Source organism: Triturus cristatus, chromosome 10 (assembly GCF_964204655.1).
Source record: "Triturus cristatus chromosome 10, aTriCri1.1, whole genome shotgun sequence".
Lineage (NCBI taxonomy): Eukaryota > Metazoa > Chordata > Amphibia > Caudata > Salamandridae > Triturus > Triturus cristatus.
Window position 1 is genome coordinate 672,754,761 of NC_140593.1, and position 12,330 is coordinate 672,767,090.

The 12,330-nt window shown below is 43.3% G+C and overlaps 1 protein-coding gene across 6 annotated transcripts in view; it reads left to right on the forward strand.

The window, feature by feature from the left end:
• LOC146789879 (uncharacterized) overlaps positions 1-12,330 on the forward strand; it is a 499,281-nt gene that overhangs the window by 340,982 nt on the left and 145,969 nt on the right. For all 6 annotated transcript variants that reach the window (XM_085628145.1, XM_085628146.1, XM_085628148.1 and 3 more), the window contains exon 6: positions 3,776-3,839. In XM_085628145.1, the coding sequence (XP_085484271.1) occupies positions 3,776-3,839 (64 nt within the window). The remainder of the gene's footprint in view (positions 1-3,775; positions 3,840-12,330) is intronic.

The window sequence follows — 12,330 nt, forward strand, 5'->3', positions numbered from 1 at the left end:
TGTTTATAAATCTTTAACTATGCTGCCCAAAAATGCTTTTTGAATGTCTGAAACCTGAAAGGGACACCCGAATTTGTTCAGTGTAAATTAGGTTATGCAGTATCCAGGAAGTATCTTAAGGGACAGGTCATCCCATTGATTATAATTGTTTCTAGTGTAAAAGTATGATTTTGTATTTAGTAAACTTCGGTCTATACTGATCTTGTTGGTAGAAGGCACAGAATTCATCAGCAATCCAGAAGAATCGCAGAAATGTTGGAGGGGTGAAACACTACTCCCAAAATGGCAGGGCAATGTTCATGCAGAATCACCGGATTGCATATAACAGCTTAAATTCTTTCCCCGGGTTCTCATATTAGCCAGAAGTAATTTAGGTGTGACATAGAAAGGGTCTGAACAACAACCGAAAAGCTCTTTGGCTGGCAAATATGTGGAAACTGCTCTCCGTTTCTATGTCTGTGCTATATGGCCCTTGCCATAGTCCCAACATATAGTACAAATGTTGGAGCAGCATACTCCATTGTCTCAAACACGTATAAAGCAGACCATTATATTAATAGCAATCAAAGACATTCCCATTTTGAGGAGTTAAATGAAAGCAATTGTGTTTAAGTGAAACTTGCTCAATCTTATGTTTTTCATACATTACTACCCTGGGGCTTCCGGTTGTGACTCCTAGAATGTATAGGATGAGAGATATATGAGCAGCCCTTAAGGATGACGCGTCTTCTCTGATACACCGCCCCTACTGCCCGAGTTTGTACATGGTCCCACATATCTCACCCATACCCGGTGGCAAGAGGAACAAGGCAGGGCTGTCCCCTGTCACCAATCCTATTTGTAATGGCACTAGAACCCCTACTCATTAAACTCCGGGGGGACGCTATAGATAAAGGGATCCCACTGGGAGAGACAACACATGCAGTGTCAGCTTATGCCGACGACCTTATACTGTATATCCAAGACTGAACAGGTGACCTGGAGCCCATTCCATTTATATTTAGACACTGAAAGAGTTTCAGGGTTAGCAATAAACGCTACAAAATCACATGCTTTTTATATGCAACACACGGAAGACCCAGATCCTATTCCCTTTGGCCCAGTGGTTCTGACGGTTGCACCACAAACCTTCAAATATTTAGGTATACAAATCTATAGAACATCCTTTGACCTTCTCGAAGGGAACCTAATAAAAACCATTAGATCACAAAAGGCCCAGGTTACATTCTGGACATCGCTGCCTCTCTCAGTAATGGGCAGAATAGCCATATCCAAGATGGTGTTACTCCCAAGACTATTATATTATTTTACCAACATTCCGATCCTGATACCGACCAGTATCTTCCACACACTAGACGCCCTTCTCACAGACGTATTATGGAGTAAAGGACGTAGGAGGGTTAGTCTGGCAAATCTTCAACTGAAACCTGAGGAGGGGGGACTTGGAGCCCCCGACTTTCACACATATTGCTTGGCTAGCCAACTGCAATGGTTGTCGGATTGGCTGGCTGGCCGAAACTTATACGAAATTGAATACACGCCTCAAAAATTGGTTCAAGGAACACTACATACACTACTGCTGCCTGCCACTAGAATACCACCTGCGACCCCACCACTGCTTTAGGTTGCCCTACTATATTGGAGACGGGAACTACTTCCCCATACTCAGCCAATACTCCACTTCTTGGTATACCCACCACTACAGGGTTGATTACCAGATGTAGCATTTCCCAATGGACACAGGAAGGAGTAGAGACGGTGGGAAACTTGTTCATAGACGGCGTGCTGGCAGACCATGACAACTTTGCCCAAGCTCAGGGAGTTCCCCAGAAATTATTTCTAACGCATGTCACTATAGCACATTATATCAAAAAACACTGGGCCCCAGACGGGAGTCAACCCTTGACACATGGATTGGTACATGCAGTGCATTTGATGGGAAGGGGACGACACTTGGTCCGCTGGCTTTATAGAGACATTAGAGCACATGTGGGCACCTCTCTTTGGCCATTACGTATAAAATGGGAGAGGGACTTTGGAAGGGACCTCACAGACAAGGAATGGGACTACGCCATAGAGTTCCCCCAAAAAGTGTCCCACAATGCTAAATTTAAATCTATCCAATATATGGTTCTACAAAGAGCATACCTCACGCCACACCGCCTCAACAGTATATTTCCAGACCCGCAGATCTGTTGCCCCCCATTGTAAGGTGCCAGATGTGGACTTACTACACATGCTATTGGACTGCCCAAATTTACGGGGATTCTGGACACATATAGCATGTGTACTTCAGGATACGACAGGCACCTCAGTTTGGGACACAGCAGATAGCTGCCTCCTGGGTCTACACCCTCGCCCAAAAACTCAGAGAGTACAATACAAATTTGCGGATATGGCTAAACCTTTTCGCGAAACATGCCATCACCATGAGGTGGAAGTCTACCTTTCCCCCTCAGGTGCACACTTGGCACACAGAGATGGCCCGTTGGGGGGAGTGGGGGCAGAGAGCGCCATCCTTAGAAGGAAGGAACATAGGGGTCAGCGTAAAATACCCATTTCTATGAAATGGAACCAAATGTTGGAAACACTAAAGGCTAAAGACTTGATTGAACCGATTGGTTCTCAGAGTGTATAGGATCTTTCCCCTGCAGGATGCTGAGCCCAGGCAGTACCATCTACCAGCATAATCATGTCCAAGGAAACTATACCAAATGTACATACATATCAGGCAAAGTGATGCACCCCATAGGAATATTGTACAACTAAACCTTAAGGCATCATACAAGGGAGTGAGCCAGTTTGGGTGTTGGGGGGTACGTTAAAGAGAAGTTGGGGTAGATGATTGAGATTTGTAAAAGATTGTCTTACTACAATGTCATACAAAATTGAATATGGACACAGCTATCATAAGCATGGAAAAATATGGACACAGATGTTAGACCACACTAGTAAATACAACGTAAATTTGTTAAAGCGCAAATGGACTACTAAAAGGTCACAAATGTACTGCTAGATGACGATTGTATTGTGAAAGGCTAACACACTTGATTATACTGTTCTTAACAACAAAACCAATACAAATTGTGTTAAAAAAAAATATGACGCGTCTACTTACCGAGCTGCTAGTCGGACGCCAGTATAGCACAAGTGACACAGTGCTGCTTGCACTAGTGGGGGTGTCAAGGAGGTAATGGCATTATGCGTTTGAGGAGACTTTCAATGTGGTGAGTCCTCCTATCTGGACGGTTTATCACTCATCTTGGATACTCTAACTAATTTAACTGATATCAATTCATATCCTTTCCTGTGATGTCACTTCCTATTAAGTCATTAGTTATGCTAATTGGGACTAGTCAGCTTTGGGGAGTGTAGCCATCTTACTTGATTTACCTTTTGTGAGGCTTTGGTGTTTGTTAATCTCAGCCCATCTCCACGCCCCCATCTTTGGCTTGAAAACTATACATCTAAAAACGACCTATATTTCCAGTGAGAATGTTCACACCACAACCCTTGGTCTGATTCTGGGGCTAAACACCTGAATGCAGGCCTACTGTTCAGCTGTCCTTCCCTCCTGGTAGAACACTTCACTGCTGCGTCTGTTACTTGTGTAAACCTGCACTGCCCTCCCACGTTGTATATCTCCTTTCTGTTAATGTAGCTTGGTAAACACACTTTCAATATTGTGCAATAACCAGAACGAGTGACATTGCCAATGCTTGTTTTATCTGCTTGCTGTTTGCACTTTCCCTGACAAGTATCTGTTGTTGTACAGAAAAACGCCTGAAGGATTCAGCTACAGCGAAGGTCTCTTGACCCTACAGTCGGACAGTATGACGGTAAGCGAACTGGTGGCTATGATTGTTTTAACTCTCTTTCCAATGTTTCTGCTTGACCTGTGGGTGAATTTGTTGCTGCTCAGAGAGCAGGGTCGCACTAGACCGTTACAGTTTATACTGTGTTCTACTATCTTGATATTAGTATCAGAAGTTGTATTTGCACGATGTATACACGATTCATTAAAAAAAAAAAAAAAAAGGCATACGGGCAGAGGTTCAAAATTGCTGCTGCATGCAGTAATTTGCCAAATGCAAAGGCTGCCAAGCCTCACTCCACCTCATGCCTATTTGTCTCACTCTTGCAGGTTCTTTTTCATCTCTGCTGTCTCCCTTCGTCAGTGTTTTCCTCCTATTTCATCTTCCGTCTTCTGACTCTTTTTCGTCCTTCCTCTGTCTGTTGCTCTGGATCAAAGCCAGATGATTGACGATGAAGCCCCAGTACCAAGAATGACTGCTTGTGGTCATCACTTACTCAAACTAAGCACTTTGGGGCTTATTTACAATCCCCTTGCGCCCCTTTTGCGCCACTTTTCCCATGTTAAAAAGGCGCAAGGGCCTTGTAAATCTGCCCCTTTGTACATTTACAGATGTGTGCTCTCAATACTTATCCCGCTAGTGAGAAGTCAAAATGTGTCCTTTCTCTCTGTCCACACCCTTCTGTGAGGGCACTACTTTGAGTGCGTTGGCAGCGTTGGTTTCCATCTTGGTGATACACTAACATTTTATTTCTAAGTGACTCCGGAGTTCTAATTATCAAATGGGATGTTCTTTGCTTTCTTTCCCATGTGTGAATGTTTTCTTTTGCTGTGATAATCATGGGGCATTGTAATTGGTAGCATAGCCAAGAAGACACCAGTAGAGTACAGGCTGGTCCCTGTATCTCATCTTGCTACAGATAGTTTGAGTTTGGAAGGACACTGAGAAAAGCTGAATTGGAGAAGATTCTGAGAAGCTAATGAGCATGTGATAGTATCCTTTCACTTTAACCTGATTGGATTGTTTCTTGGAAACTATGTGTAGATGTAGCAATTGTTAGAATTGTGTGATTTTAGCTAGTGCAGAGTAGATTGCAGTTCAGAATGCTTTTTCTCTTTTTCGATGCAGCTTAAAGCACATTAGAAAATGTAGGGCACTCACCTTATGGGAGTTGACTTTTCTAAACTTTTCCCCTTGATGGAACTCTGTGCTAGTTTGTCCTCTTTCTTTTATAGCTTTGATTTTATTTGAACGTTATATTTATTGATGCATTTATATATTGATCATTGATCAATATTGACTTGATGATTCTTTTTCCTTCTTTAATCCATTAACCTTTAATAAGCTTTCATGATTTGAAAAATTAATCATTCTCTGTCTACATTGTGGAGTCTGATATGCTTCAGTGTCATTGAATGTATTTATTTGTTTAAAATTCTCAGCTTTAAATTTCGATTAATTAGATAGGGCTTTATGGGTATGAAATCTACACAGAAAAGGTCGTGGGCCAAGCTAGGGGTATTGTCTAAAGACTCCAAGCTTCCACATGCATGAGGGGCTGCAGGGAAGTTTGCGACACCTGTGAGAAGTTGGCCTGGTATATGCTGTCCACTAGTTATAGTGGGCACCTTGCAACAGTCCAAACAACCCTTATTGATGATTAGGTTTCAGACAACCTTTATTGAAAGCTATCCTAGTGGTAGCTATGGAGAGCAGCCTTCAGGGTAAGTCTCGAAGGAATGTAAAGCAGCTTGGTTTACCAGATTATAACCTCTTGAATGACTAAATGAGAGGAGAACCACACACGGCATATATATAAAATAGATGTATTTATTACTAAACACTCTTTACTAACATCTTTATGAGATTAGAGAGCAAGGCACACAATAATACAGTTCTAAAAACGACAGTAAATAGCACGATATACAATGGGCCCCGGGGGAGACAATCTGTGGTGTACTTAAGAACATGCAATCAGTTTTAGGGAGAAAGCAGATAGACTGGGGTCCTGATTAGCAGGATCCCAGTCAAACTAAGTTGAAAACCAGCAAAACACCAGGCAAAAAGTGGGGGAAACCATGCAGTCAGATTCCACCTTCCTACAACATCCCCGCCAGACACAGTGCTTACAGCCCTTTTGTTCTTTCTTTTTGCAAACAAATGATTTCCAGCAGTTGAATTTGAAGTTTAGATTAGTTGAATCAATCAATGACACTAGAAAACAAAAATGGATTGTAAAAGGAAGACCTTAACTGATGGCACCTGGTTACGTATAACCATATAGTCATCCTCTGAAGAAACTAATTTTTGTTCTGTACACTTGGTGTGTTGCTACCTCTGAAATGGAACCCATACACCTGAATTTAGGATGAACGGTCACATTACCCTCCACCTTTTAGATTTGGAGCAGATGAAGACATCCTGATTTGACATGAAGACTTGAGGAACATTGATTCTGTCACTATATAATTGCCCAACACCACTTGCAACACATATGCTTTATAAGAATAATGTAAGGATTTACTCCTGCTTTGTCGTATCCATCCTTCACACTTCATTGTACACTTTTGACTATGATGCGCATAACCCTCCTGTTCTTGTTCCCAACAGTAAGACTTGTGAAGCTCTCATCACTGTTTTTCTCACACGTAGCCCTCTGGGTCCCTCATTCCACTATCATGGCATTCTATCCCCCACTGTTACGTCCTGACACATACCCATTTAATACCATATCCCTAATCCCCATATCTAGTTTCCAGCACTGTTCCCAGTCGCTGCTTCACCCCTTTCAGGGCTCGATCCCGTGACAACTTCTCTCCCAGACTTGCGCCCCCTAGTTGAGTGTTAACAACACTGACCTCCTGACACAATTTGACTTGTGGACCACCGGGACCTGCTTGTACCTGCCTGCACCAGCCCCCAGAAGGCGGGGCTTCTACACACCACACAGCCCATTAGGCCAGTGCGGTCCTCCCGCAGCATGAGACATCCTGACACAGTATGACCTGCGGACCACCGGGACCACCTTGCACCTGCCTGCTCCAGCTCCCAGGATGCGAGGCTTCCATTCACTGCACTGTCCATAAGTTCAGCGTGGGCCTCCTACAGTTCAGGACATCCTGAGACAGTCTGACCTGTGGATCAATGGGATCAGCTGGCACCTGGCTGCACCATCCCTCAGGAAGCAGGGCTTGTACTCACTGCACAGTCCATAAGTTCAGCCTACATCCGTCTGTGCCTGTCAGAGCCTGCACAAGGCCGCCCCCCCCCCCCCCTTTGGATCTCAGGAGCGAATCACATTGGCAATCTTCAAAACCCTAGTCTGAAATGAGTAGGAGGAAGAAGTCAAAGAATAATTGTTGATCCTCTAATAACTGTCACGTAGCACGGCTAGAAGCAACTCAATTTTTATGCTCACGTTTCTTAAGTTGCATTTTTCTGCAACACTGTGACTTTTTGACATACATTTGTGTACGTGTAAGTGCAGGATAGGTGTTACCAAAACTGCATTAGCTTACATTTCAACTTCGTAGGCACACTATCATGACACCTTGAACATTCAGTACGATGTATAGAGTTCACTGCTCAAATGTCACAGCTTATTGTTGCCCAGTAGGCGACGACAGTATCTAGGTAACATAAACAGTATCTTGAAACTTTGGGGAGTCACTGAGTAGGAATCCTCTATGTATTGGCTGTAGGTTGTTCAAGCTTGAACTTTTCAAAGGATTGTCGCATAGTGGTACCCTCTCTGATATCCTCGTACTGTGATGGCAGACCCAGCAGCAATAAACATATCTGAAAATTGCAGACATGCTGTTACTCAGATGCTGCAACAGCGTGGTCTTGCACTCACATGTGGGGATGTTACCTTTGTGGTGGAGACTCACGAAGCATTTAGGTCTGAAGTGTTCTATTCCTAGGTTAAATTCCCATCAGTTAATGATCAATCGAGATTGTTTCACACATACACTGTAACTGGCATTCCACATAACTACACAGCTTACAAAGATCTCGAAATCCCACTAACGTACCAAGAACACCAACATTGTTTAATGGCACCCTACCACACACTATAAAAGAAGTTAGACTTGTTCCCCATAGCAATGAGGGAGCAACATGGCCAGTCTTAGTTGGCTACATATCAGATCCAAATATTGCTAATTTGACATCAACACATGTACGAACACTATGGAACAGTTTAGTCAGAATATATAGAAGCCCAACAGTTTGTTATGTGATTATTGACCTTAAATCCTGCGAGAGCTGTTCAAGCTGCACAATCACAATTGGCTACACTGGGCATCAGCCCACAAACAATCAATGCAGTCATTGGAAAAGTTCCCATCAGGCTCGAGGAAATTCTTTTCTGGATTACACAGAAAACAAGTCAGCTTGAAGCAGTGTTTCCCCATATGGGACCCCAGGAAAAACACAGGATTCTTATTATATGCTTGCCAATGGGGGTGGCTCCTCCAGTGGAGGACTGTGCCACTTGGGGCACAGTCTTTGCTGCAGTATATACCATAATACATGGTACACCCTCATTAGCTGTTTTACAAGAAGTGTTAAAACAGATCCAAAATGAGCACGGGGCATCCTCTGCCCTGGGCTTCGCGATGAAACAGATGGGCAATTTTGCTGCAGTGTCCGCCATAATATTAAGTAACATTAGTGGGAAAGTGGGAGCACTGGCTGTACGCCAGAGCTAAGGGCATTGCCTCCGGGACAACAAGAGCGTGAATTACCAGAAATTATTGAGAAAACGTACACAAACAGTGGGTAAAGATTATTTGGGAGTCAGACCTAGTAAACCACAAATTAAGAGTAATTCTGAAAAGGATAACTCAATGTAAGCACCGACTCTTCGACTTGGAAGAATTGAGATAATACGAAAAATAAAGAAAAGACTAAGCCACAGGAAGGGTCTCCCTAACAAGAAGCCACTGAAAAGCTCTATAATCTGAGCAACCATTAAACTATTAAAATGCCTGACAGGTATCGGGATACTGAAACACATTCATCTAATTCCTTTCAGGAATAATCTGAAAAAGGCTCGGACAGTCAGAGCGAAGATCAGAGGAGTACGTGAAACCGAAGAAGTACTCACAATGCTCATCTGACTATATCATAAAAAAGGAAGACAAACCTAAACAGTCCAAGCCTCAATTCAAAAAGAAGAAAGTGTCAGGCATCAAAGTGAAGCATGCCACAGATATTAAGGAAACTGCTTATGAACAGGGAATAGGCTCTAACCATGATGGACAGCGCAGCAGAAGTCACAATAGTTCACCAGAACCTGATGGATTGACTGGCGGCAGTAGCATTGAGTGAGTATATCCAGGTGGAAACACCGGATGCGAGAGTGAGCATTCCACATCGTTTATACAAGATGGAACTCCAGATCGAAGGGGATATATAAGACCCAATAAAGGTTCTCATTTGGCAGAGCTTGTCATCTGACTATGACATTCTCTCGGCTGAAAAGGATTGAACACCAGAATTTGTCATGGACTGCCCAAATGGAAAACTGCCTTCTCTAACCTTGTCCCAGAGTCAGTTAAACATTCATACGCCAAGGAATGGGTGTTAGTGCTGGCTCCTGCGTTATACCGCAACCATGGATGGTGAGATGACGGTTCCCCATATCACATAATACCAGTTAGGTTAACCCCACAGCTTCACAGACAGTACCCCATCAAGAATGATGCCAAATAGCAAGTTAGTAATTCTCACACAACTTGAATACCAAGGTGTAATTGAAAGTTGCACCTTTCCTATGAATAATCACTTGTTTCAAGTAATGAAACCATACCGTTCACATTGTCTAGTATTAGATAACCCAAATGGATTTTTCTGCCACAATTTAGTGCCTTAAATCAGGTATTTGACAAGCATCAGTGCTTTGGGTTCTCAAAAACAGTTCTCTTATTTGCCCCAGGCACATAGGAACATCCCTGGGTTGGTTTCAGCTCAGGTTACTGATCTTTTATAACAATTTGATGACCAGGAATTGTCCAATGTCGACCACATTTATTTTACAAATGATGGCTTATCTACACACTTGACAAGAAATAATCGCAAAGGTGTAGGATTTCCTCACATGGGCTATAAATGTAACTTTAAAAAATCCAAAGTTGCCAATCTCAACGTCCTGTTTCTGGGATACATGCTGCCAAGAGAAGGCAAGAGCCTTGCAACACACTCTTTAGAGAAATGTACACTTCTACATCTCCAAACACACTGCAGAAACTACAATTCATATTAGAATTCCTACATTTTGGCAGAATTTACATTCCAGATCACGCAGAATGGATTAAACCATTCTACGACTTGATACGTCTAGACAACTGAACACACAGGGATATTACATTCAGTCCAAGCAGACATGCTAGTTTCAAAACACTTACACGTGAAAACACCATAAGCCTGATGATCCGAATAATCAGGGGCATCAGGGTACACCTATGCTACATTCAATGAAAGTGTCACACTACCTATTGTATATAAATCACACTTATACACTTATGCTGAAAAACGTTTTGTACGGACAGAAAAAAATCTGGCGGCAGTACAGACTGCTGTTGTGAGAGAAAGAGCATTGGCTCAAGGGAAACAAATAATTGTTATCACTCCAGTTCCAGCCTTGGACGCTGTGACAAATGCCAGCGTACCGAACGCAAAAGCCATACACCCATGATAGATTCAATGGGCCAACTCTCTCACCACAACAGATGTAGACTATGTATTTGACTCTACACTACAAGCACAGGCATTCCTGCAGTATGAAGACAAAGCTCCACTGCCTAATGAAGTCATGCCTCTTGATCATTATGATTGCATCCTATATACTGACGGCTCTGACCAGCCTGCCTTAGGGACAAAGTATCAGTATTCAGCAGCATGTGTGGCCGTAAAAGGGGGCATGCAGGATGGAGAATCCCATCCTGAAAAGACCTACACACAGTCAGTAGGGGACTGCACAGCTGGAAGAACTCAGAGCTTTGGTTCTGTCCCTGGAGAATACGGATCCCAGATTCCCCACACTACTAGCGTGTGATTCGTATTATTGTGTTCAATCATACAATGAATACTTACACTACTGAAGCTAGACTGGATTCAGAGATTTTAAAGGGCACACAATAAACATAAAACGCTTTGGGGACAGGTGGCTTAGCTGAAAGTATGCTTGCCACGAACTCATGTGATTCACATCCTGGGTCACCAAAGTGCAGGTGTACATATTGCAGGGAATTCAATGGCTAACGAAGCCGCAAAAGCAACGGTGCTAACTGTTGCAGTCGCTGCAATAACTCATTCCAGCATAAGAATAGATTGAGATATTATGGTTACTGTCAACACTGTATTTAAAGTCACCTATCTGCCGAAAGGCTTCCCCACAAAGTAATCCTGCCAGTTAAGCATGGAAATGTACCATTTGTTAATATTCTCGGAGTGGGTGATAGGATAATCCCAAACTCAGACCGAAGGCTGGGTTTAATACTTGCACATGAAGGCTTAGCGTCTGCACATTCTGGGGTGGCATCTACAATTTCATTATTACAGCAGCGATATTGGTGACCGGGTCTTTACAAACAAACTAGGGACTTTGTCCTTAAATGTGACATCTACCAGCAGATGAAGGGTTCCACCATAACACGGCCACCGCAGACAGCAGTATAGATTTAAAACAAGCTGCTCGTTTACATTTATCTGGACAACTGTGGCCCCTTACAATCAGATGGGGCTTACATATACATCTTGGTTGCAGTGGATTCCAGCTCTTGGTTCCTATGGGTTTAGCCACAGTGATCAGCTAAGGCCCATACTGTTATAAAGGACTTGCAAGTCTTTATCAAGACATACACAGTTGGCACAATCCATTCCGACCAGGGGCCGGCGTTCACCGGTAAGGCTTACACAGACACCATGGGAAAGTTGGATGTGATGTGTGGTATTCTTCACCATACCATCCTGAGGAAAATTCAGTTGTGGAGAGGAAAATCCATGATTTAAAGCAGTCTTTAACAGCAAGGGTTTTTGGCTCAGGTCGCAGTTGGGTCTATGACCTATATGGGGTCCAAAGAGCACTAAACAATCTGCCTAGAAAATCCCTGGGTGGTTGGACTCACACTCGGGGTTAAGATGTGGGTACCAGACCTCGAGGGTCCCAGCACAGTGGTGGCAGAAACACCATTTGAAATAAATGAACGTTTGGATGTTTTACAGGAACTTAACAGCTTCTAGGACACACAAAGCAATATTCAGGTAAAACACACCACCAATGGAGGAGTGAAGGAAGCGCCAGCGATTCTTGGTTGGATCCCTAAGATTGGGGAATTGTTCCGGGAGAAAATAGTGTGGGGCTACCTTACAGAGCACCAGTACCTGTCCTGGCTATCGAAGGTACCAGAACTGTACTTTTACTGTCGCTTTCTGGCTACATCATATGGCCAGTCCTACACAGTAGAACGCGCATGACCTTGGGCAGTTATCTGTCTCCTCTCACTACCAT